Source organism: Eutrigla gurnardus (genome assembly GCF_963514095.1).
Source record: "Eutrigla gurnardus genome assembly, chromosome: 15".
NCBI lineage: Eukaryota > Metazoa > Chordata > Actinopteri > Perciformes > Triglidae > Eutrigla > Eutrigla gurnardus.
Genome location: NC_139938.1, coordinates 9,836,672 through 9,864,336, shown reverse-complemented (window position 1 = coordinate 9,864,336; position 27,665 = coordinate 9,836,672). Strand labels below are relative to the sequence as shown.

General features: G+C 41.5%; 1 protein-coding gene across 28 annotated transcripts in view; it reads right to left on the bottom strand.

Annotated features, from left to right (window-relative positions):
* The window catches only part of dlg2 (discs, large homolog 2), a 147,549-nt gene that overhangs the window by 33,522 nt on the left and 86,362 nt on the right, over positions 1-27,665 (bottom strand). For 27 of the 28 annotated variants that reach the window (XM_084029227.1, XM_084029216.1, XM_084029205.1 and 24 more), the window contains 4 exons: positions 11,120-11,173; positions 6,548-6,598; positions 5,022-5,146; positions 52-221 (listed from right to left, as the gene is read on the bottom strand). In XM_084029227.1, coding sequence (XP_083885353.1) covers positions 52-221; positions 5,022-5,146; positions 6,548-6,598; positions 11,120-11,173 — 400 coding nt within the window. Of the gene's footprint in view, positions 1-51; positions 222-5,021; positions 5,147-6,547; positions 6,599-11,119; positions 11,174-23,797; positions 24,200-27,665 lie in introns of those variants that run through there. The other variant, XM_084029220.1, reaches the window with a different exon arrangement.

Sequence of the window (27,665 nt, the reverse complement as noted above, 5' to 3'; positions counted from 1 at the left end):
TGTGATTGATTTACCAGTACTGTAAGTGTGTGTGTGTTAGTGTGAGCCTACCTTTTGGTCCTTTGACGAGTTTGATCTCAATGATGGTCTCTAGCATTGGCCTGCGGCGCCGCACATACAGCCGGACGATGGAACCTGCGACCTTCAGGGCTTCTACTGCCTTACTGTGAGAGACCTCCGACACGTCTGCATCGTTCACCCGCAGGATGCAGTCGTTGACTCTGGAAGAGGAACAGTGTGCAGGAATGATGATTATTATTGGTAAGAATTAAGAGCAAGGCTTCAGCCGGCAACATTGCATTTAGTCCGTCATTAAGCAAAATCATTTCTGATGAGAAAGGACTTACATTCACTCAACCAAATTTAAAAAGAATTCACACACACACAGATACAAACAGGAGTAAACTGAATATGGTTGACGATATGGTTGACGAATGGTGTTAACAGGTCAGAGTGTGAGGCTATCTGAATTTGTTCATCACAGAGGGAATAAACCCATTTCCTTGTATTCCAGGCTGATGGGACTTTGTCGACCTGATGGCAGTAACTGGTAACTACACTCAGTTCAGCCTTTAAAAACAATGTAAGTGTGTGAGGTGGATAAACAGCAGCCAACTCATGAATTTTTAACAAAAATTCTAAAGTTGAAAAATGTCACTTCTTTCAAGTATGTGATATTAACGATGTATAGCGAGAGACTTTTTATCACGGTTAAACCATGATAAATAACCATGATAATTAAAAATGAAATTATTTCATAATTCAAAGTTATGGTTACAGACTCTCTCGCCACCTCCTTACACTCGTACTTTGAATGGAATTCGACAAGAAATTTGACAGGAACAACTTTATGCGTAGAAAACCGAGTAGATATTATTTGCATCTCCTTGTACACACAGCTGCGATGACAGAGGTTGTTTCCAGTGGTGATCCATGTACTCATACGTGAGTTTTAGACTGCAGGAAATGTTGTGCATATTATCCACTTTCCGATGTATATGTACGTCTGTGATGTGTGACGGACAGAGTGGGAGAGAACACGAGTTTGTAAATATTAGAGTCAGCCAGTGTCTCAGTTTAAATTCCCCAGAGGCGTTGACCAAATGCACTCAAGGACACAACTCTCATGAGGGTCCATTGGGATCAGCTGGGTCCCAACACACACACACACACACACACACACACACACACACACACACACACACACACACACACACACACACACACACACACACACACACACACACACACACACACACACACACACACACACACACACACTCTACATTCCCCTCAGTGTCACCACATTTCAGTGATGCCATGTCAATACAGGCTTGTTACATACACAATGTCTTTTAAAAATAAACTTCAGGAAGTAAGGTTTATACAACAAAACCACTTTGGAAATGTGAAGGAAGCGCGGTTGACGTTATTTTGACTAACGACTCACGAATAGCAAACTTTACTAATGACTGACCTGATAATATGTCACCTGTCCAATCACCTGTCTCAATTCAGTTCAGTTCAAAGGGGCTATATTTTCATGGGACACATAGTTTCTATTACCAAAGCAAGTGTGAAATAATGAAAATCCCTGACTATCTACTAAAATAGCATGTTATATGCAGATAAGTAAGATAACTTAAGATAGAAGTAGACCGTCAATCCTTCATCATTCTTTGGTTATTTAATTTCAACAAAAATAGAAAACGTTTTTTTCATTCTTTTGTTATTTCATTTCAAAACATCAGAAAATCAGAAAACCTCAAAAATAACTTTTGTTTTCTTTTTTAGTTTTACAACAATCAATGGGCCTCTGTTATGTTTAGCTGTTTTACAACCCAAACACATTTACTGTGTGAAACCCAGTAAATGTCAACGCAGGCTCCACTCATTCTGGTGTAGCATTTCAAAATAAAAGCCCTTTAAATCCAATATAAGAGTCGACTTCCCTTGAAATTCTCATTAGGGCCCAAGCACCAACAACGTCGGGACCAGCGCGGTCCTATTGTAATTGCAATGTATTATTATTTTACAGAATGACTTGCCTTTCTGGAGGCCCCATCATATTCAGAAGTTGACCAAAATTGGTATGCCCATGGAGAAATGTTATATTTTAGAGGTTTCGTATTTGCACATGCTCACTCGTGCCACGTTTAAAGGCCACACACACACTGTAACTCCAATTGACATGAAATTGTGCACACATGTGCAGGCAAATGTGCTCTACAAAATTGCTTGCAGTTTTAATTCAATTTAATGATGGTCCATAGTCCATACGCACTAATTTCACAGCAGACCACCTCAGACAGTATCACACTGGTCCTTGTGAGTTTGTCTGCTATTAATCTAAGGTGAAATAGTTTGTGACAATAGGCTGCCCTCCTTATTCTAATCTAATTTTACAGCAAAGATGACCCTCTGAATGATATTGCGAATTATTTACATTTTGAGTGTATAATTGTTTAATGTCGTCTTTATTTATATTGTTTCATTTATGCATGTCATTTTGTTTTGTTTGTTCACTAATTTATTAATTCATTGTATCGTGAACTCATGTTCACCAGAACGTTGCTTTTATCTTTAAGTCAGTTCTTACAAGCTATTACCGTAATGCCTAGTATTACAAGCAACGCAAAAACAATGAGGAGGCTAGCATGACTGTGTTATTGGAAGTGGAGGCTGCAGGGCCGCAGTAACCTGTAAGGTCCAGTGGTAACAGAGCACAGCGGGGCATCAACACGCTGCAGAGCACTACCGGAGCGTGTTTCTCAGCTATCAAACAGTTCATGACCGAAGAACGACCTATACATGCATTACAGACACACAAACAGTTAAACATATAGTGAAAAATATCTCTAATACATCTGTTGCTCTACCCATAATGCAGCGGGTGAGTGCTGAGCGCCAACACATTGATGTTTCCAGTTTACGCACAATTAGTAACGCTCCTTTCAGGAGGTACAATAAGAGCTCGCGTTGGCGATCACTCAACAGACAATTATAATAAAAAAGCTCGACGTTGTGAGAGATGTCTGAATTTAAATACAAAGGAAGCTTAATAGAAATCTACTATGAATAAAATGGTGGGGTAATTGTGGGTTCAGTGCTGACTACATTCATGCTTTTACGTCTCCAAAACAACATATTCCACGAGAAACACTTAAAACGCTGCCAGCCGTCTCTTAAGCATTACGTGTGCTTAGTGCTCTGCTGCAGTGTCCCAGAGCAGCCAGTCAGGATGTGTTTCTGGCTTTTATAATGTTATAGAAAACAGAATCCCCATCAGGCCTCCTTCCTCACAGAGATTAGACTCCATCCATAATGCATTAGTCCTGCCACCCACCTAGGACTGGGTGGCCATCAATTAGGCTAAGTGTGATTTATGCCAAGGCTGCTTCTTCGGCTATATGCTGGAGATTGACGCTGTGGATGCATTAGTTTCCTCTCTGGCATCTGTGATCTGACAGTAATGCTCCAGAGCTGGAGCCAGGAGCTGCCCGAAACCACAAACACACATTATCCACCAGCGCCACTACTATAAAAAAAGACTGTGGTTTATTGTTTCTTTGTTAAACAATTCATAAACACTTCCAAAAATGTGAAATCCCAGAGGTTTCCCTTTAGTGTTATTATAAGCCTTATCAAATAACCATGATAGGGATGCATTTACTGCCAAGTGTTAGATCCACAAATATTTTAACCGTAAGAACACCAACTACCTTGTATAAACAAAGATATGAAAACCGATTTCTTACAGTTGCGATTACGGTTGGTTCACGTTTTGTGAACCAAGTCAGAGATTGAATGATGAGATGAAACACAATACATTTACTGGCATAACCAGCCTTACATTACACCAGAAAAGGCCCAACAAATGTTTTGAGAGGCCTAACTGTTGTCAATCAATCTGTTTCCTACTTAGTGTTCACTTTCACCCCAGACTGATGGATGAGCTCATGTTGTGTCCTTGCCTGCTTGATAAACTCCTGTATCCTCACTCCCTCTGATCATTTAATGATGCTGTTACAGATGGTGGGTCACCCTCAGGCATTAGAGTGTGAACTAGCAGAGCTCAGTCACAGCTAATACTGCAGTTTTTTGTTGGTGTTGTACTTTATTACCAAAGAGAAGAGACTCCAGTTCAACTGAAACAAATTCATATATTGTTACTGAGATTAAATAAACAAGATATTTGATTTCTGATTCTAATTCATAAATATGCTCCAGGACAAAGTTGTTTAAAATTATTCATCATTTGCTAAACTAGAATATGTGGAGGATTGATAAACAAAATGTTAAACTGACAGGTTTCTGCAAGGCTCCTGATCTGGTCCAGTCTCATGGCAGACTAGGCATTAAATGCAACCTATTGGTTTTGTGTAAAAGAACATAAATTGTCCATTTTAGACAACACCAATGAAAAGACAACACCAATGAAAAGTTCATTTAGATAATTTTCATGGTGGACACACAAATGAAACGCATCCAAGTGACTCTTTCAACCATGAGACGGGTGTTGGATAATGCTTGTCCCGTGAACGGAAAGGTTTTGTTGCCTAAACCTAACTGCACATTGTTATTTGAAGCCCAACCATGATGTTTTTCTGAAACCTAATGAAGGGGTTTTGTTGCATAAAACTAACATTTGTTTTGTAGCATGAGATCAAGAGGTTTTACTGAGCTTTCACGCTTTCATGGTTGAAACCAATAGATAGAATTTTGCGACTGTTTCACAAACTCCCATGAGACTGTTAAACACTGCTGGCCAGAGGTTTAGTCCTAAATACGCATTCAAATGCATGGGCACCAAGAGAAATCTGCAGTCATATTTCAGATATGCATTTTATGAAAGATTTCTGAGGGTATATTTTTGAGTACAGTGACATAGTCAGTGGTGAGAGAGATTATCTTTAAGTCAGATTTCTTTTCAGACAAGTGTTAAGTTTCTTTTCCTTCAGGTTTGAAAACCGTTCTAGCCTTTTCTCGTTTAAAAGTGTGTGGGGAGTGTAGTGACTGACCTCAGTCGTCCATCCTCAGCAGCAGCTCCTCCAGGGATGATCTTGGTGATGAAGATGCCCGGGTCGTCACCGATGTGTGGGTTATCTGTCCCTCCGGCAATGCTAAAGCCCAGCCCTGAGTTACCCTGCAGCCATGGAAGCAGTCAGAGACAGACAGGCTTATACGTGAGCTGCACATCCCCGACCGTTCATTGGGACTTTTCATAAAGACAGAGAAATATGATTCCTGCTGCTGCTATAATTTCAATAGAGAGAGAGACAATTCAGTTCCATTATTAATGCTGATGCAAGTGTCCAGCTGTGCATAATGGACATATTGCACATTAACAATAGCATTTTCTCTTAAACATTCATGTATAGTAGTGGCTGTCTGACAGCCCTATCAAATGAGCAGCCCTTCATCAACTGTCATGTTCCAGATGTGTTCATTTCAGCTGAAAAAAAGCCCATGGCAGCTGTGTTCACTGGTTATTGCCAATAAAAAGAATAGACAAGGGATCAGGATTTTTCTAGTTTTTAAATACTTAATTTCCTCTTTGTTTTTCAAATCAGCTGAGCTACTCCAAAATCTTTCCAAGTACCCCCTAGGAACTGAATATTTACCACCTGGAGTACCCCTGGTTAAAAATCACTGACACAATCACACTCAAATATATTTTGTGAACTTCTTGACATCACTATGCAACTACAAATGCATTCTCATTGCCTGTAAAGTGTGAATTTAATAGATAGCCCTTTGCTTAACTTTTAATTTAGTTGGAAAGCACAAGTAACAGTTTGCTTAAAAGTCAATGATGTATTGATACATGATTTAACATCTTGGCTTCATAGTGTCTCTGTTCTCAGATGTGTAAAGTCTTACGTTTGCCATTACAAAATCCCCTGGATGCGCACTGAACGGAAGCTTTAATTAAATTTTTAGCTGATGGGAATAGCAGCTTCTCTTGATTACAAAAGCCACTGAGTGTCCCTGCAGGGCACCAAAACACTGTTCAGCTCTCCAGGTGATGACTTTAGAGGACAGAGGCCTGTCGGTGCTCAGAGACTAAATAAGATGACTGTGGCTATCATCTGACTGCTGGTGATTATATCTGAGGTCCTGGAGTATGGATGGAGACTGACTACTGTCTGTAGTAAATGTTAGCTCTCTGAATATGAGTGCTCTACTTTTGAAATTGGACTTAAGAGTAATTGTTTAAGCTCAGGAGTCTAGTTTTGAAAGCGCACATATGCTGTTTAATTCTTGACATAGCATGTGGTGATATGAAAACACTATTATGGGCATATAAACTAACTAGGAGAATAAATTAAAAAAGGCCGCCCATTTCAGAATGCAGCTGGAGATGTAAACAGATTACCGAGCATAGATCCTCTTGTAAGGCGTGGATGTTTCCACTTCCCTCTATCACAGCTTTGCATCGTAGTTTAAGACTTCAGGAGACCATTTCGTTGCACCACAGTGCAGATGCATGTTCTCATCGATTATCAGAGGTTAAACACAGCTGTTGGAGATGTGAGATACTCACCCGCTCAAGAGTGATTTCCTCGAACTCATATTCAATTTCTGTGCCGTTGACCTGAGGATACAGAAAACAAACTACTAGTTTTTGGCCTTCCAAACATTGGGGAGACACCACCGGCAAAAACATTGTTTTTCATGTTCTTCTTTCTGGCTGGTGGAAAGAACCATTTTTTTAAACATACATTTTCAGAAAACTTGTAATCCAAACGATAATTGTCTCAGTAGAAATAATCTACTGGGGAACTTTATGGTGATACCGATTCATTGATTTTTTTTTTACCCTATTCACCTGTAGTAATGTAGTTTTATAATCCATATCATTTTATGAGTATCAGCATGATCCCCGCTTGCAAGTGCAGACATAACGTTTTTCAAGCCCTGCCTGGCTCCACTATGTCCACATTTACGAATATAACACATACTATATAAACAGGCCTAGTCCATAATTATGTTCCAAATTTAAACCAGAAATGATATCAGCTGGCGTAATAGTAGCCAGAGGTGGCCACAATTTAGAAGGCCATGCACATAGAATCTGGAGGTACAATTATTTTATAACACTTGGGTTCAGGGCAAAGCTGATGTAGTCTAAGGGCGCACTCTAGGCAATCCGTACCCTGCCCAAGCATGTTGAACAGCCAAAGTCCACTTCTTCTGCCCTGGCACGGTTAAAAAAGGCGTGTTTTGGCACTACAGTTCATCATGCCTGAGCACAAGCATGGGTACGCAATGTGGACATGACGTATAATCAATAGGCTGTTCCACTCATTATCAATCAGTTTTCAGATCGCCCCCCGCTCCTTGATAAAATTATTATTATCAAGACTGAAAACACTGTTGATGACTGGACAAGACACAGATGGATTCTAGGTTGGGCTTGAAAATTCTGCTCAGCTACGCTCTCATGCTCAAGAAATATGTGCAGACACGACTTGTCAGTTAAGTTACAGTCATGTTCTCTGTGTTGTTCTCTATTGTGATGACTCTGAGACGGCGCTTCTTGGAAAACCAGGTAAGGCCATGCGTGGGTTGCATTCGTGATGACGAATGTACAAGAGGGAACTGTGCTCAGGCCCAGTTGGGCTTGGAGCAGTGTGAGCGCAGGTGGTGGGGGACAATCGTGCTTCGGCATGGTACAGAGGATGCACATCACAACTACTTAACAAGTATGGGACTCCGGAAAAGTCTCCAGCACGGTGCTGTATCCCAGGATGTAGCTCACCCCATGGAGAGTAGGTGTCTGTGTGGCCAAAGCAGAGGACTCCTGGCTATTTCCAGCAGCAGTGCTGAGCATATACGTTGCATGTCATGTTTTCTGACCGCACCAATTTGTTTGTTAGCCTGTTGTCAGCAGAGGAGCAGAGTGCTTCAGCAAGTGCTGTGCCTGACAGTGCCATAAGCATCCTATAGAGCATGACGTGTGACAACAGAGAGTTCAGCACATCCAGCCTGGGTGGAGACAGCTTTGCTCTCATGGTAACTGAATCAATATCCACACCTAGATATAATAGTGACTGAGTGGGGGAGACGAGCCCTTCTGACACTTTATAGCGAGACCTAGTGTTTGACGGTGATGTACAACTTCTATTATGAGGAGTGTAGCCTTCGTCTGGTAACAGATGCAGGCACCGTATTAGTCCAGATCAACCTCCAGTTGGTACTGGTAGAACATGTGGCATTGAAGGACCTCAGCTTCTTCGCATCACATCCAGGTATTTGTAGGAGCTGACAATCTCCACATCCTCTTGAAATCACAATCTCCGTAGTCTTAGCCACGTTCAGCTGCAGGTGGTTCACTTCACACCACACCAGCAATGGCGGTATCATCAGAGAGTTTCTGCCGATGACACAACCTGAACTGTGGTATGCCCGTCAGGTAGTCTTACATGCCCTTCAATTACACCATCAGCAGCCTGGGCTGGATGGTGTTAAAGGCGCTTGAGGAATCGAAGAACATGATCCGTACCATACTATTGATGGGATGTATGCACCAATCTGGGGACTGGGGTGTGTGGCAGGGACAGTGGTGGATGTCAGCAGGGGGAAGAGAGGTGGTGGTGGCAAGGGCTGGAGTTTGGACTGCTGCAGAGGTTGGCAGGGGATGGTTAAGCATGAGAGGGCTCATTATGGTTTAGCTCATTAGCCAGCTGATTCCCCTCAGCTACACCCCTACTTCTTCTGTGAAATCCAGTCATCCCACTCATACCGCTTTAGACATCCTTGGCTTTGTTCCTCTGCAGTTTCTCCTCTCCTCCTAAGAATCATTGTTCTCCCCCATGCAGCCTCTGCTTCAACTGTTTTTGGATGTGTTTGAGCTCGGTGCGTTCCCCTGTCCTAAATGCCCTCTTCTGTTGAATATGTAGGGCCTTTAAGGGCGCACTCACACTAGGTCCCCCCTCCCTAGTCCCCTGCCGGCTTGCATTCACACTGCCCCAAGCCCAATGGGCGTAAGCCCGATTACCTCTTGTACATACGTCATCACATCCTAATACGCTATCCTAATACTGAGCTGAACACTGAGAGATAATGAGAGGGAGGTTCCATGCCGGAATCCACGTCTTCGCCAGGGGCTAGGAAGTGTACCGTTCTTAGGCACAGAACGGAGCACTCACACTAGTTAAACAATCCACTTAGGCCCAATCGTGCCTGGGCACGGAACAGATGGTGTAGTGTTAGTGCACCCTTAGTCACTGGTAATCCATGGTTTCCTATTGGGATACTATTGAACCTCTTTTGTAGGGATGGAGTAATCGATGCAAAAGTTGATGTAATCCAAGCGAAAATCTGTAATGCCATCATGCCCTCCTCATCATGAGGTTCATATGGTCTATTTGACTCTAAATGGACCATCATTTACTAAATAAACATCACGCTGTATTGAAGTAGACCAATGGATTAGAGATCGCCCCCTGTAGAGAACCAATATAGAGAATGCAAGTTTAAGGTATAACAGGATTGGCTTCACATTACAGAACCGGAGGTTGACACCTGGTACCAACCCTCAGTCTGACACAGGCCATGCTGGGATATCATCTCCCACTCTGGTATGGTCCTGTATATTTAAAGGACCATACCAGCGTTACTCCATGTCATTGTTCATTGATAACATCAGCCATCATGGTTTTTGAGCTTGTTTGTTTACGGTTTGTACAAATTCAATAAAAGTTAAAGAATGTACCTGAAAATGTTTGTCAAGGTTAGTCAAAAGTCAATTAAACAATTGAACCCAGAGACTTAACAGTCTCATATAGTGTTTTTGGATGCTGTTTCAACATGAATGGCAGTAAAATGAGGTTAAAACTAAAGTAAAGACTGATACACTGATGTACACAAGATGAGTTGATAACAGGAGGAATCTCTGCTAATGGAGAGAAGTCAGAAATAGACTGGTAAAGTCCTTTAAACATACATTTTTAGAAAACTTGTAATACAAAAACAAATATTGTCTTGTCAAATGTAATCAACTGATGAGGTTTTACAGCAATATCCATTAGTTACTTGTGTACTTTACTGTATTGTGTACTGACACTCTTTCAATGTGTGACTTTGTTTAACACGCAACTCACGCATAGTGTTCATATAGCTTGGTTGCAGCAAAGATGGAGTCAAACTTGTCTTTGAGTGCTTTGCCCTTGCAAAGTGGCCAGTTTGACAAAAGATGACATGGTTAAGCACAGGCTTCGACACCCCTAGAGCAGAAATCATCTCCCGATCCAGTTCACCACACTCTGATGAGAGGCTCACCTTCTCACCATCTTCTATCCTGCTTTTATGCTCAAGAGGCATCACCTCAATGGAAACAATTTAAGGTGGTGGTTAATTAACATTATTTAAAAAAAATAGCTATTTTTGTTACATGGAGGTTAGCTACAGAGGAGTCTCATTCTGTTTCTCACTGAGATGATTAATTAGTAGCGAGCACTTCCGTCATTATGCATTCATACAGGAATAGCACACAAGCATATGACACGCTGCATTTCATATTCCCAGTTGGACATTATTTTTGAGCAGCATCAGATGTTATTATCAGACCTTCATAAGACTGTAGAAGTAAGCAAGACCTGAAGGCAGTAAAAGAAGGAGAGTTTATCCGACGCTGCTATACGATCCTGACTCAATCAGATGAAACATTTCTTAAAATCCTCCCTTAATAATTACTAATGTTGGCAGGAAAACTGCTTGCAAAATGTTACTGAGGCAGATGTTGCTGTCCAAGTATTTTTAACTGTTAGCTTAACAGCATGTGAATTGTATCATAAAAAATACACCAAATCTTGAAGCCCATTTTGTCATTTCATCCAGCTTGTTTTGATGAAGAATAGGGAGGTGATCGTCTTTAGAAGCCTTGTGTGGGTCATTTATTCATGACAAACATCAATAATTCAGCACTGCAACCTCATTTTTATACGACAAGTTACACGATGAAAATGTACTAATACGCCGCAAATACTATCTCGACTCAGAAATAGAGCAGGAATTAACATTCATTTTAATGTGCTCCTACTCAAGTGTGTTTAATCCTCTACGGAAAAAGACCAAAAGGTGCATAAAAAGATAGACAGAAACTCAAACTCACATAGGGAACCGACTCCAGAGTGTCCGTGTTGACGATTATCGGGGCAGGGCTGGCCTGTAAGAGAACCACAGAAAGAGGGGGACAAAAGGGTGAGACTTAGAGGGATAGAGGGCCCACCACTGTCCTACTTTCCATAAATATATACAGGAGACAAGCTTGTGGCTCACTGTATCATCAACAATTCAACAGACCTCCATTTGCTGACTGACAGTACAAATACTCCCCTCTCATACGCAGCTATTACAGCTGAACAGGTTTAACAAGAGAGAAGGATGAGAAGATGGGGAGAAAACGAGTGGACATCGGACGTTCCTGTACACATAAGCCATACTGATAGTAAAGATGCTTGGACATTTTGATTGCAGGATTTATGATTGTGTTGAAACGTGCCATGAATGCCTGCCAACATTTGAATGACACCAACCTATTCACCTAACCGTTGTCAAGCCTGAGACTTCTTACCTCTGCAGCCCTCCTCTCTAATCTCTATCGTTTATTGGAACAATCAAATTGTTTATTTGACCTCTAGTCATGTAAATATATCGCAGGTCATAAATTGTGCAGTATGAAATGAAATCAATGTCACACAGAGCACGTAAAATACTTTCTCTTGATGGCATGCAGTAAATGAGCAGATGGTTAAAGATCCCACTCCCAAGAGAGGAACTCTGTGACCGAACATCCAATCAGCAGTCGGGGTTTTCAGCATGTAAACAGTCTCACTTCACAAGATGATGCTCAAGGATGCATTCGGAGATTCCTTTGAAATTCTTCCTTTGATTTTGTTCACATAAGATGAATATAACTCAAACGAACACGGAAAATAACAAAAGGAAGGGCTGACCATTCTCCTGTGAATAATAACAATACAAAAAAGAATGTAATGCATATCAATTGTGCCACGATACTGAAAACCTAGAAATGCTCCCGTCACAAATCTTAGGCTGGAAACTTATGTCACTACTAAAGTATCATAGTCCCTTACAGACTGTAACCGTAGTCAGCTGTAACTGACTGACATGATGCTGTGAAAGATGCTTGGTCATCAGTGCAGAAACATCACATGTCATCAGTGTGCACTCATGTCTCCATCCCAACGATCAGCAGCTGAGCCTGCTGGTTACATCAGCCCACTATGTTCCATAGGACTGGCTGCTGGTTCGTTTAAGGTCTGTTGTCGCCCCAGATAACTTTTTACTCTCTTCTCTCGCTCATGCAAACGAATAAACATCATGTTAGAAAAAAAAAATTACTTCAACCTCCAACACAGCAAATTATTGTATATGATTCTATTAAACAGTTGAAAAACGTCCAGTTTGTGTCTTCAGGTCATTAGCATGCAGCATCTCACAGCTTAATCCTCAAACTTCATTCTTGCGGATTATTAAATTAGTGTGGCACATTCAAATAAGAGTCTGAACATCACAGAGACGGAAAAGAGAAGCTGGTTTAACAAAAAGAGAGAGTTTACAGTATGCAGGATCACAAAACTTGAACTAATTTAAGGAAACTGGTATTTATGAGGAATAAGGATAGGGATTATGATGCATCTGCTTGCCACACACACACACACACACACACACACACACACACACACACACACACACACACACACACACACACACACACACACACACACACACACACACACAGTAATCATATGAATTAATTCACAGAAAAATACACTCAACTTAAGAAAATCCTTTTACTATCGTTTACCGCCAAATTTTTAAATAATTCATTTATCTATTGGTAAATGGACCTGCATTTATATAGTGCTTTTCTAGCTAACTAGCTACTCAAGGCGCTTTACACTACATTCAGTCACTTTTACCCGTTCACACAGACATTCATACACTGATGGCAGAGGAGCCGCCTGCACATCAGGATCTAACTCATTCATTTATTTTTATTTTATTGGTTTAGTTCAGGGACATTGCACACTAATCAACATTCAAAATGTAAGTGAGCCAGAGTTAGCCTGAGAGGCTAGTTTTCGTCTGTTGTCCCCTGCCAGATATTCAAAAGGCAACCTAAAATTACAGAAATAAAATGCATATAAACAAAGATTAAAAAACAACATAGTAGTAAGAATGAATTGACAGACAATGGCAAACCAACAATAAAATAAGCAGACAATAAAACACTGTACATTAAACATTATACGAAAGTGCACAAAACAGTAGATTAGAGCAGGACAAATGCACCTACAATAAAAACACATTCAGCAGCATAGAACACAAACATGCAGAACAAACATATATAGCAGCATAAAGCACAAACATGCAGCACAGACATACGTCAGCCTAAAGCATAAACATGCAGCACAAACATATACAGCAGCATAAAAAACACAAACATGCAGCACAATTAACTTAGAACATGACCTGCACAGGACAGGAGCACACAAGAGACAAGCAAGCAGCACATTCGTACACATTCACACACCGATGGCACAGCATCGGGGGCAATTATCTATTAAAAGACAAGAAAATACTCACATATGTTCACATACACAAACACACCACTCCTCTCTAATATAGGTAATGTTGACTTTCCTTGTCAAACACAGAAGCGGAGAAAGAATCAAACCTTTTCTGTTATGCTGTTATGCACTTACCTGTGCTACACCAAAGAAGGGTGTATACTACAGCATAGTTCTGGAAATTAAATCCCAGGCACTAAGCATTGTCATTTGTAGAGAAGCTGAAAAGATGCTTAAAAATATACTTTTTAAATGGCTCCATTCAGGTTCTTTGTGCTGTTATGCCCTACAATACCCAATACAAGCATACCATGGATACCATTGCCCCTGTGGATCCACATATATGCACACACAGAGAACCCCACAAGGTAATGGCCACTCAACTGCATACTTAAATGGCATGCTTAACTGCACTTAGGCTCATGTCTCTTCTTGTGTATGCTTCCTAACATTGCCACGTGATCAGCTGCTTCCAACAACACATTAGGCCAGAGATCCAGCAGCACGGCAGCACTGTGCATGATATATAAAGAGGCTTTCATGGAGCTAGAAAATATATTTGTGATAATAAACAGTCTATTCTAAGAATTCTACCAGCACAGAAAAATAAGAACAGCTCAACACTACAGCATAGTCTAGCTAAAGGCTAAATGCAGAGCGTATTAATCAGGACAGCATCCAACGCGTTCCATCTGAACCCATAGAGTACCAGTTGGCAAAGTGTTGTGTATGATGTCTTTTCATTCCCGTACAACTAAATGATACTCGCAGATCGTTAGAAACCAACTTTGTGATGCGTTAATAGCAAATGTAATCCACAGCGTTTCCCTGGAAACACGATTCTCAATGCAGTTTCATGATTTTTAGGAGACCAGTCTGGCTGAAGGTAACACATTCATCAGATGAGACATAAGAAAGCCATGACGGGATGATGGAGTACAACTCGTACTGCTACTGTGAGAACTTACATCAGGGCGTAGAAAGCAGCGCAGCAGCAGATACGTTAGTATTTCTTCCTGTGCTCTTTTGTTGAGGTTTGCTCAATAATTCAGCTGCACCTCTATGTATAGTAGCCCATGAAAACGGGGGGTGTATCAATAATTCACTGGCAACTCATGTAAAAATAAGTCAACAACACAATGTGAGATGTGGATGCTTATGTATGGTCCAAGTGGGGTGAAGGAAAATGGAGCGTGATGACAGACAAGCTCAACAAGAGTGAATGTGACGGAAACTATCTTCAACCTGGACCTCATAACTAAACCCCAAAAATAACACATCTTTCAACTAATATACTTGATTTATTTCGTAGTGTTGTTGATTCATGTTTGAATCCTGACATTGTGTTTAAATATAGTGTGACTGCCCTCTATCCGGCTATATAGACCCTTTTACAGCCGACATCATTAAAAATATGTACGTGCATGTTGGCAACGGTGGTGTTTCTCCACAGCCATCCAGAGTTAGAAAATCTAAACATTGAAGTAAAATTGGTACCAACATCAACACTGGTTGTTGGTCTGGAACAGGGGCGGACTGGCCATCTGGCATACCAGGAATTTTCCCGGTGGGCCAACGTGCATTTTGGGACCGCCAACAACTTTTTCCTTTCTTTTTTGTCCGGCTCATGAACCGGCCCATAACAGTGGTAGGCCTAGATCGGCGGCCCATTGTTTTTTTTTTTTCAATTGGCACTAGGCTGGCCAAAAACACTTTAGTCAAAGACAGAGAGGGATGGGGATGACATTGCAGAAAGGGTCGCTGGTCGAATTTGAACCCAGGGCCACTGCAGTAAAGACTTAGCCTCGGTCCATGGGGCATGAACTCTACCACTGAGCCATCCCAGCACCTCTTTTCTTTTCCCTGACAGACCGGCTTTTTGAGATCTTATGTAGTTGGCTGGACTCGGCCAAAATGCCAGGGCCAATTTTTGGTCCCAGTCCGTCCCTGCATCAAAACGATCCTCCAACAGCCATCTCAAGTTGGACACAATTCAGACAGCATCACGGCCGTTTCACAGCACCTTTCCGTTGTTGATCCTAGTCACTTATGTAACTGGTTGGAGTACACAATAATCCCCAAATACGGTCACTCAAAATACAACCCAAACACGGGCAACATTTGTAGCAGCCATTTTAAAAGGTGACCAAAGATACGTTATTGGATTATCTACTGACTTGATGCTTGTAATGTCTTCGTTGTTAGATGTTGCGAATGTATTCAACTCACTAACACAGATACATAGCTTGGAATTAGACGCCATCATACTTTTGATGCCATCAGAAGACAGAGCAACATACTGCCAAATGTACACGTCACTGTTTGCAAACTGTAAAAGCGTCTATAAAGGGTTTATAAACAGCAATGAAGTATTTTGTGGGTGGAGCCAAACTGGTGTCAGAAAGTGAGAGTTCTATCATATTGCTGTCACAAGGCTGTCTGACATTAATAAGCTAGCAGGTATTAATGTGGCAAGTTTCCTGAACCATACTCACTGTACAGATCCAACTACATGGTTACAGATGCTGGACGTATACAACCCACTCCCACATTTATTCTCATCATCCATTGACAAATGTATGTAGTAGATCCCTTGTTTAGTTCAACATTTTTTTCCTTCATTAAAAAGTTCAGCTCTATAATTTCCTACATCATCATTTCCGAGATATTAGACTACAGTAGCAACTATATCCATCCAACGTCTTGCTGGTCCTCATGGACACATCGGCTGGTAAACGCTCTGACAGTAGCACAGTTTTTACCTGATGGGGCTCCTGCCAGCTTTGGACGCAGCCACACTCAGGGGGCCACAGGTCACAGCTCCCCCCCTTGGCTCTTACTGACACCAAGCGGCTGGGGTTCCTGGAGGACGTGCTGTCCAAATGCCAGGCTCCTATCTGGCCCCCCCTTCGGGGAAGGGTTGCACCCCCAGGGACAGATCTGTAATGGTAGCGCTGGCACGGCTGCTGGTGATCATTGGGGTGCTGACGATGCCAGGTGAAGGAAGACGGCACCTCCTCGCAGCCCCCCCTTCCATCCAAGTCCGCGAAGCAACTCTGCTGTTTGCTCAGGTAAGCAGTCATGCTGCTGCCATGCATCACCAACCTCGGCTTACTTCCACACTTTGTCGGCTGCTTCTCTCTCTTCCTTTTCTGGAGGTTTACTGGTGCACTTATGAAAAAACAAGACGCGATCCTGCCTGACGTATGAGTCGCTCGCTCGGCCAAAATGAATGATGAATGAAGCGACTGGCTGGCTTGCTGCTGTACATAGGGTGTGTGTGTGTGTGTGTGTGTGTGTGTCAGGATATCTGGAGTGGAAGAACGATAAATGAAAGGGGAGGGAGAAAGAGGGAAATGAGAGAGAGAGAGAGAGAGAGATACTCAATGGAAGTGAAATGGAGTGAGAGGGAGGAGGGGGAAAGGAGAGCTGAGATAGAGAGGAATGGGGTGAGAGAGGGAATGAATAAGAGTGAGAAAGGGGGTGGAAAGGAGAGAGAGAGAGAGAGAGAGAGAGAGAGAGAGGCAAAGAGAGAGAGAGAGTGTGTTGTCTGTGCGTTAGCTGCTAGCCCTCCGTCAATAAATGACTCAACTGGCAGTGCTGCTCGACAGCATCCACATCTCCAGGCAGAAACATCGGCCGGTGCTTCTGGGAACTGGAGGAAACGGGGGTCTGAACTACAAATCCTCTCGTCTGCTGCTGTGGCTGCGTTTCAGGGGTCAAAGACAGGAAGATAAAGGAGATTGTCCTCGCACACTCAAGCAGCATTTCGATGCCAGTTGTGCACTTAGACCACAAATTCAGAAATTATATGTTTTATAAACAATGTGTAATGAGAAAGAGACGAACCCACAGAGAATCAGCAGTCAGATCTATGGAGCTTTTTACAGGCTGAAAAGTTGAACAATAACAGAGCTTAAAGGAGGATAAATGTTGGATTTACATAATGCTGCTCTCAGTTTGCTGGATGTGAATATATAGGAAACAACAGGAGTTTCTAGAACTTTAATTAGGTACAAAAAAGCAACAACAAACAAAAAATATTTTGGCCGTGGGTATTTTATATGACAGAGACCTTTTAAACATGTAACTTAAGGCATTATTTTTTCGATTCCTTTTTTAATATTCCACAGAGGATGCAATATCCCCTTCCTTTCTCTCTGGATCTTGTATTTCTCCACCATTCAGAAACACAGAAAACCAACAGGAAGAGGATCCAGCAACCAATCCTTCAAGCCACTGATCCTCTTATTGATCCGAGCTTCGAAACCCAATCTCAAAGAGTTGCAGTGAAACGAAAGCATATGTTGGCATTAAACCTACTGGATCCAAGCCCACCTCCCAGCACTTCTTCAGTCACAACTGATGCTAAAACATCCAACATGAGACAATTAGACAAAACGAAAGGATCCGTGAGCTTCACAGTGTCTGAAACACAAAAATGCAAATTCATTCTGGATTCCCATGTGGAGATGACATCACCATGACAGCACCCACGCTATATGCAATATAAAAAAAACGAGCTTTAGCTATAGAGGGATACCGAGTTTTCCACATGGCCTGTTATGTGATGCTTTACTATGTGTGTGGGCGTTTTTTGCTTTCCATTCTATCTACTAGAGGCGACTGCCAGTGATGGAGAATAATACCTCATCAGAGCTGTTGACGGGGGCAACCAACAGCATGGCCTCGTAGGTGAGAGTGCGTCAGCGAGCGGCGAGTGTGTGTGTTTGAGAGATGAAGAGTGTGTGTGGGCAGCGGAGGGCACGGTTGGATGGATGGTCGGTCATTTAGAAAGAAATGGACACATCAACAAACAGACCTATTACTCAGTCTGACTCTCACTCCTTCACTCTTCCACATGCCTCATTTCATAACGACTGGATGCTGTTGCTTTTCTGCATTGCTCTGTTCTTGATCATCCTCATCATCATCACACTTCACCCCTCCTCTCTGTCTCATTGAATTTGAGGGGTTTGGGAGCGTCTTAAAATGCCAGGTTGTGATGGAAATCACAGCTTTCTAACAAAACAAGCTGGAAATTGTTGGGTTTTTTTCTAAAATGCAGCTGCAGCTAAAAACCAACGTCTTTGAGTCATTGATAAGATATGAAAAGACCTACATCATGATAGAAGATTCTGAACATACTGCTCAAGCAACACCTAAACAATGGTCCCTTGAAATGCAAATACTAGTCACAATTTGAGAGTAAACTGTTATACCACAAGTAATTTCCTTATGCTGTAAAGGAATATTTCCTCATTTAAATACGGAGCTCGTGACATCCTAGTCATACTTTTTAAGTTCAAGGGTTATTCCTGAGAAACACAATGAGGGGTTCTCTGCTGAAAACAGATCATTTGTTGCTGGATGTTGGAATGCAGGTTTAGGATTCAGTTTGTATCTGTCCCTTCATGTTATAGTGTATGTTTATATGTTATTCATAAATATATTCATTTATTCATCTCTTACATCAATTCAATCACTCCCATTAAAGTCCACGATAAATACACATGCCAGTGTAGAGCCAAGTCTACAGTACACAGGTGTGTTGTTCACTACAACAAACAGAGTAAAACTGTCCATTCAATCCCTGTTTCTCCAAAAGCTACAGCATATGAGCATAACTCATATCTGAGGTGCACATTTAATCTCAAAGTAGCTTTTGATTTGATGTTACATTTGCAGCAACGTCTACATACTATATATTACTTGTTGAGCTCTCTGTGATTGCTTAGCATGAAACATTTGCATACATGTAATATATATATACGTACAAATACACATGGAATATCATGTGTAAAATCCATGTGAACATTTCATTCATTGAAAGACACAGTGATGCGGTCATCCAAACAATCTCAATTACATAATACATTACATGCATTCATTGTGATGAGAAGCATACTCTGAACCAACAAAGAACCTATGAACTGAAAGAGCCTTGAAACCTTGTTATGAAATGTGTTACTTTAGTGCAGTAATCTACATAAAAATGTAATATGCATTTATGCAATACACTCAACTTGCCACATGGGGGCACTTTAAGTTCAACTTCAAGCTGTAGGCCTGATAAACAACAGCATTTCAGAGAATCCTTGAGGAATAGCTTAGAAAAAAAAAGTCAGGCAGTAATGTCTTTCCAAGGAGGGGAGGTAAGGAAATATAGTTTTACAAATGCAGCGGCCGCTTCTTACTGATCCCAATCCAATTAACCATATCTGTTAATATTGTTTTCACCTGTTCATTCTCAGAGCGGACATGTTCCACTTACTCTCTATATTTAAATGGTGACTCTGAAAACATTTTAGCAAAGTCGAATGTAACTCAAAGATGGATGGGCCATCTGGAGAAGTGAGAGTTGTCCCAGCTGCAACTGCTCTGCTAACTGTCACAGCAGCAATACTGATACAAAAAGGCACATAATTTCCATATGTTGTCTAATCCCTCATCAGACTGGTTAACTCCCTCTAAAAACTGTTTTGGTATTTTATTGTAGAAAATGAATAAATCCCCCACCTATGCTATGGGTGGTCTTGTGTTTCCTCCTTCAAGCTCGGGTCCTCTAGAGGCCTGGGAGCCTGTATCACCTCTCTCTCAGGTCCATTTCCACATCCAAACAAGTCACTCAAATACTGAATGACTGATCCTGGGTCTGCAGGGCAAATGGGGTGAACCATGAACCGTCGCTTACTGGGTTGTGTTTCGACGAAGGCTTGCCTTCTTCATGCCTCTGATAGATCGCTAGCAAATAAGACCTTCTGGCTCAATGACTTCTTCACTTCTCACAAGTGGGATTTTCTGATGGAACCCTTCTTCTGAAATTCCATCCATCCATCCATCCATCCATCCATCCATCCATCCATCCATCCATTGTCTACCACTTATCCTGTATTCAGGGTCGCGGGGGGGCTGGAGCCGATCCCAGCTGTCATTGGGCGAAGGCAGGGTACACCCTGGACAGTACGCCAGTCTATCACAGGGCCCTTCTGAAATTCTTCCTCCTTAATATACATATATTATGTATTATATATTGTAATATTTTAATATACATGTTGGGAAGCCAGACTACTAGTTAAATATTATATTAACTTAATAGACTCTCTGAACCTGACTCAGTCTGTGACTGGCCCAACACATGAAAAGGGTCACAGATTGGACCTGGACTTGTTTTATGGTGTATGTGCCGATATAACAAAAGTATGTGATTCAGGCATTTCGGATCGTCTGCCTGTTTTATTTACTGTAATAGTCAGGATTAAAGGCACCAAACCACGTTCAGAGGCCTGGCTGAACGATACTACTCACAACCCCTCATGCGTTATTCTTTAGTAGCTGAGAGGAAGTGGAAGAAGGACCATCTCCATATCTCCTTAGGAATTTTACCCAATTGCTTAGCAAAATACCAGAGAGCCGTTAGTCCAGCCATCCAGTAACAGTCAACCTCATGTTCTTTTTAGTGTTTAAATTCTCTTATAAATCCCTGACACACGCCCACACTCATTTTTTATCAACAAGATCTCATCTCTTCACCCACTCCATTGGACCTGGATCCTCTGTCTCTCCTCTGTGCCTAGCATCTTTGATCAGTTTCCGCCTATATCAATGTCCTTATTATCAAAGGTTGCACTACCTACATCTGCACTCCACAAATTGCCATCTTGATGGCATTTCCTCTTGTCTACAAAGAGAAAGTTTTGATACTGTTGGGTCGAGTTTCCTGTCATTGATATTCGCCTCTCTTATTGTAGGGTGTGTCCCAGCTGCTTTCAAAAAGAAAAATCTGGACGCGTCTCTAATTTCAAGCCTAAAACCTACCTTTTCTGCCTGAAGCTGTGGAGAAAGTAGTTTTCACTCAGTTGCAATTGTTTTTAGATAACCATGACATTTATGTAAAGTTTCAGTATTGCTTCAAATCACACCATATTACAAAGCTCTTTTAAGATTTATAATGACTTTGTTTTAACACACTAACAGCACTGAAACAGCTCTCCTCAAAGTCATGATCTTCTCACCTCTAATGACACCGACTCCCCCAACATCCTCATCCTCCTCGACCTGAGTGCAGCCTTCGATATCGTGAGCCATAACATTCTGTTCTCCAGGCAGAAAGACCTCAGCATTGAAGGTACTGCACTCAGCTGGCTTCTGTCATACCTCTCCAACAGATCTCATTTCATTTCTCTCCATAACCACACCTCTCCTACAGCCACAGTCACACAAGGTATTCCCCAAGGCTCTGTACTTGGCCCCCTACTCTTCATCATTTACATTATCCCCCTTGGTCACATACTTCTCCACTTCAACCTGTACTTCCACTGCTATGCCGATGACACCCAGAACTACCTTAGCATCAAATCCCCCCACAACCCTCACTCTGCCACATCAAATCCTGCCTATCAGCAATTAAAACCTGGATGCAACACAATTTCCTCAAACAGCGACAGCAACAAAACTGAACTCCGCCTCATCGGCTCCAAATCCACCCTCAGCAAAACCAACTAGCCCACTCTCATCATCGACAGCAAACACTACCTCCCCCTCTCCCCATGCCTGAAACCTTGGTGTGATTTTTGACTCAGCCCTCTCCCTTGAGCCCCATATCCGCAATATTGTAAATAAATAATAAAACCTCCTACTATGTTTTAAATATGTACATATTTCAAATATGCATTTAAAACTGTTAATGAAATTGTTTAACATATTTCTTTCTTTTACTATAGAATACACTTGAATGTGTCTGAATGTAAAAAAAAACAAAAAAAACTTAGCTCATAAGCAAAAAAGATAAATATTTTTTGAATATATAAAAAGCAATTTTCTCCTTTTTCGCACAAAATGTGTACAAAACAGAACCAAAACCATAACCCAAGAACCGAGGTACGTATTGAACTGTGGGCTAACTCTACTAATGCTGCATAATGTACTACTAATGTCAGTGTTAATAAATTAAGTGGAAACCTGATAAAGCCATTGGTTGTTGAGTTGACAGATAACCAGCTACTCCATTAACTGATACAACACATGTCTCATAGGAAATATCCTCCATCTAATGAATTCCATAAATTAAAGGAGCCTGTTGGATGGAAAGCTACATTCGTAATTACACTGCATATACGAAATGGGACAGGCTGTAAAATCAAGGGAGCGGTGGATGGTTTCATTATTTTCACATATAGCTGGTCTCAGTGTTTAAACCTACAATGAAAGACCTTGTGACAGAGTCATTAAGGAGCTTTCTTTGTTTGGTCCACTGCTGCTCTTTTTATGTGACTTTATTATGTACTTAATGCACTTAACTTATATATATTACTGATTCTGCGTTCTTGGCTTTTGATGGAGTCTTTATCTCAGAGGGAACGTTTAAATAGATTCAATAAGTGCGTGCTGGTATCTTAGAAATTACACTGTTGAATACAAGGCATTAAAAGACCAGCAACAATTTCTTATAAGAAAATGCAGATTAACAGCAACCTCGTTAATCATCTTATTCTCAAATCCTGTCAGTGTAAGTGAATGGCAGGCTATTTTCTACAAACTGGTACTACGCAAATAGCATCTTTTTTTTTCAGCACTGTAACAGTCCTAGAGACTTGTCGTGGAAGAATAGATATTTTGTCTTTGGTTATTCATAACTGTTTAAGTTTATTATAGCAATTATTGACAATAGATGCAATAATGTTAGTAACAAAATTAATGTAGGGTAAATGTTTAAAAAGTTAATATTATGCATGTGACGTAGTAGATCACGGGACCTGACCTTTAACACAGGAAGTGTATATCGCGGGTCAGATGCAATGAGCTGAGTATGATGCAGCTACAAGGATTCTGTACATGGTCAAAGAGGCGCAGACGGTAATTGGTTTCATTACAGTTTTGTAAGATTAAGTCAATATCTGTGTAATTAAGCCTGTCGTTAAAATATTGTTTATTGTCTCTTGTAGATTTCACGGTGTCAGACGGTGTACAAGGAGAGTAATAAAGACAATGACATCAGTGAATCATGAAGCGTGGCCATTATTCCTTTGGATCGGTGAGGTGACAAGCACCTAGTCATTTGTCAAAACAGATAATTCTGAATCCGAGCAATCAGCAACATGAAGAAAAGAGTACAACAACAGCTATGTGTCGTATTGTTACATCTTTATCAGGGATAAAGACGTAACCGTCATTAAACAATCAATGTTTCTAACCTGTGGTTCGTCTTCAGTGCTATAGTGTCTTTTCTTCAGCTTCTCTGTCAGGGACTGTTTCCACTTACAAACGGTAACCAGCGAGGGCCATTTCACTGGGCTCAGATTGAGATTGAGCCCCATGGCCAGGCTCCCCAGGTCCGGGGCCCAGCCTCTGAGAATGTCCATGGATAGTCTTTTTTTCAGGGTCGCCAGGCCCTCGGAGCGTGGAAGGGACAGAAGGTTTGGAACACTTCCTCCATGGACAGTGTAGCTCAGAGATGAGTTACTCAAAATGCTGTCCCACTGTCGTTTCCACATGAAGCTCATCTTGGACCTGATTTTGTGTGTACCCTTACTAACAGAGGTCACCAAGCAGGTCTTCTACTCACAACCTGTTTCAGTAAAGATATCCAAATGAAGAAAAAAAGTTCAGTAATTTCCCACATCTTCAGAAGAAATATAATCCCCGGTTCAGCTGTACCTCTAGATACCAGCTAACGCTGTTGTTAAAATCAATTTCTCATCCGTGAGAAGTTGTTTTTGTGGATTAGAGGCTCTAAACTAGATACATCTGCCCTCCTCACAGCTGTGTGCGGTGTGACGTTCTCTACATAGGAGGACTTTAAAACAACGGATGGAGTGGAGCTGTCCAGGACAGATCGCTCTAGGGGAATGTAAGCAGGGGGGAACACTTGCGACACATACTCAATATATCTGATTGGGTGATCGCTGCAGTGGCTGGGCCACAGACGTGGATCCGATTGGATTAGACAGGGTAGAGTGCTGGGTGCTGGAGCCCACTGATATAAATCACATGGAGGCATAATTAATGCCTGAGGGAAGTCAGCTCTGTCAGGAAGCCTAAACTAGATTAGAGACTGATCAATGGAGCATGTCAGGAAAAGAGGCGGAGCTACAGCAGCCCATGTCATAAAAAACATGCACCCATTCAAACACGCCGTAATGAGCAAAAATAAAACAATGGGAACAACGTAGTCTGTACTGCAGTGGGAGATAAATCAAATACAATGCTGAACACTGGCTGGGGGCTAATTGAAAAGTCTCTGAATAGAGCAGATTTAACCTTTCGTCTCACGCAGCAAGAGTAAAAAGGTGCAGCCAGAAGAGAGGCTTCATCTACCTGTCTGTCTCCTCCTCTTCTTCCTTCTCTCACTTTATGCTATGTCTCTTTCATTTGCTCATTCGTTAATGACTTCTCTCTCTTGCAGCCCACGACCGTCTCCCTCCCACACGAGTCTTCCTCATTCTCTCACTGCCTGTTTTCTGGGAGAACAGGCTGCAGGAGAATGTGTGGATGTTAGAACAGCTCAGACCTCAGGCCCGGGCTCCCTAGAAGCAGCGACACTCTGCTTCACTGCTGGATGAATCACCTGACTGATATTGATAACTTTCAGGCACAAGATAAAACAAGGTAGAGGCTAAGCAGAATATGAAAACTGTGTTCACAGGCTTTAAAATATAAGAAACGAGTCAAACAGATATCGCCATGTTTCTATGTCACTCGGCTCTCCAGATGCTTGACATCGGCCCTCTCAAAAACCCACTCTGCTATCAGGCTGCAGGAGTGCACATCCATTATCGAAAGGAGCTGGTTCCCACGCAGCAAATGGCTACTCTGCCACCGGGACATCATGAGAGCAACAGCCACAGGAGAGTTAAAGAGAAGCAGACAGAGATTGGGCATAGAGCAAGTAAATCCATGAGAAAGGCAGAAGGAGAGAAAGGGTACATAACAAAAGGGTTTGATCTTTATATGAAATAAAACTAAGCCAAGAGATGAGCTAATCGTGCAGCAGCAACCAGCCAATGTTTGATATTGTTTTACAGATAAAAACAGAAAATGATTCAAATTCAAATCAACACATAATACCATCTGATTAGATGATATGTATTCTCTAATCACAAAGCTCACAGAGACTAGAATGATCATGAGTACTTGGTAACAGCTGTCAGTCAGGTGATGTTGACACAATTTAAGCAGTTACACCTACATGCTTTCCACTTTATATTCATAGATTAGCAGTTAGCAGTTTGTTTATATGAAGAATTTTTCTCAGATTAGCGACACTGCCTACTCAAAAATATGATGCCTTCAGTTGTCATTAAATAGTAACACCAAAGTTTTCCAAAGTTTAAATTTTGGCTTGTGTGGGGAAACAAATGCATTCCCACAACTTCATTACTACACAAATCCCTCCCCTGTCATATGCATGTATTACTTTGTGTGGGTGTTTATGTAGACTCAGCTTGTAATGATATCTCTAACAGCAGACAGCCATTCTACAGCTGTGGGGGTTTCTGTGATCCTGGCTAAGTCCTTTGAAATGAAGCAGAGTTTGCGGTGGACAGCTGTAGACACAGATTAATTTGGGTTGTTTGGAGAGCAAGCTGCTATTTGAGGTGGAGAGCCAGGTAGCCCTCAATTGTTCTCACTCACTTTGTGACAAAGTGACAGAGAGGAAGGGAAAGACTGTTGTGCTCATGCACACGCAGATGCAACATGTTTATACAGCAACTGTCAGACACCAATCTGCTCCACTGTAAACAGGGGAGACAGGAAACAAGGGCAGAGAGAGGATCATTTCAAGCTGCAGAAATGAAATGATCCCATCATTTAGTTAGTTAGTCTCCATCTCATCCCCAGACACACAGACAATACCTGTACCTTTTAAACAGGAGGCATCATACTGTATAACCTGATTGTGTCGGACCAAACCATCCTTTTCCTCGGCTGGTGACTCATTTCTGACCTCGCTAGCACCTCTTTGCTCATCTCACTGACCATAATACAACCTGATATCTTGTGGTCCAATTTTAGATATAGCACACCAAAATAATAGCAGCACAAAATAAATCTGCACTGAGTGAAACAACGGAGCATCTCTGACAACAGATTGACACATCATGTAAACACATAGAGTATAAGGATCTGATCTAGATGCAAGCCCACTCTTTGAGGCTTCTCTACAGTAGAGGTCAAAAGATTGTTTTGCTTAGTCGCATAGAATAGCAATATTGTGTGGCAAAAAGTTGACGTAATTTTCTTTCAAATGTTTTTGAACTTCCGTACCACGAATAGAGTCGTCAACCAATCACGTTGAAGAGACACAATCCAAACATACACTATATTGTAAACAACACGGAGGCTCCATGGTGCAAAGTGAGATGGCAAACTTTAAAACTACTTTCAATTGCTAACCAGATCAACTCCTTCCATTCTTGCCTTTCACTATAAAAGTCCGAGGCATATATAGTACATGTATAATACACTGTATTCTGTTGACCTGAAATCCTCTGAGCACTTCGATAAAATGAACTTCAATAAAATAGCTTACATTAGCTTCGGCGTTACAACAATTATGCTCAGATAGACTGCCAGACGCTTCTCTTTGTCAATAAGGGCCTTGGAGTCTGCCAATAAAAAATAAATCTGTTGATTTTAACACTAATGTGATACACAGCTACAATTAGTTGCTTCCCAGCTGTGCTGAAGAAAGCCGAATTCTCTCACACACATTTACATACAAGTATAAGTATGCACTCCATCACCTTTGTCCCCTATCCAACCAGAACATCTGTCATGCACTTATTTCCACGAGTACACAACCAGTATCTCTCTCAAATGAATAGAAATGCATAAATACATTCAAGTCAATTATCAAGTATATTTGTTTCTTTGTATTGAAACCATCATGTGAGGATGTGAATGATCTGAACAGTCTCTGCTGTACAGCAAGTTATGGCTATAGACCACCTCAACCAAATCCAGCTTTTCTGCAGGATTTCTCCAATCTCACATCATGCCAATGATGAGGAGATTTTAAGTCCATATATGTTGCCCCTCTAACTCCTTGGCAAAATAATT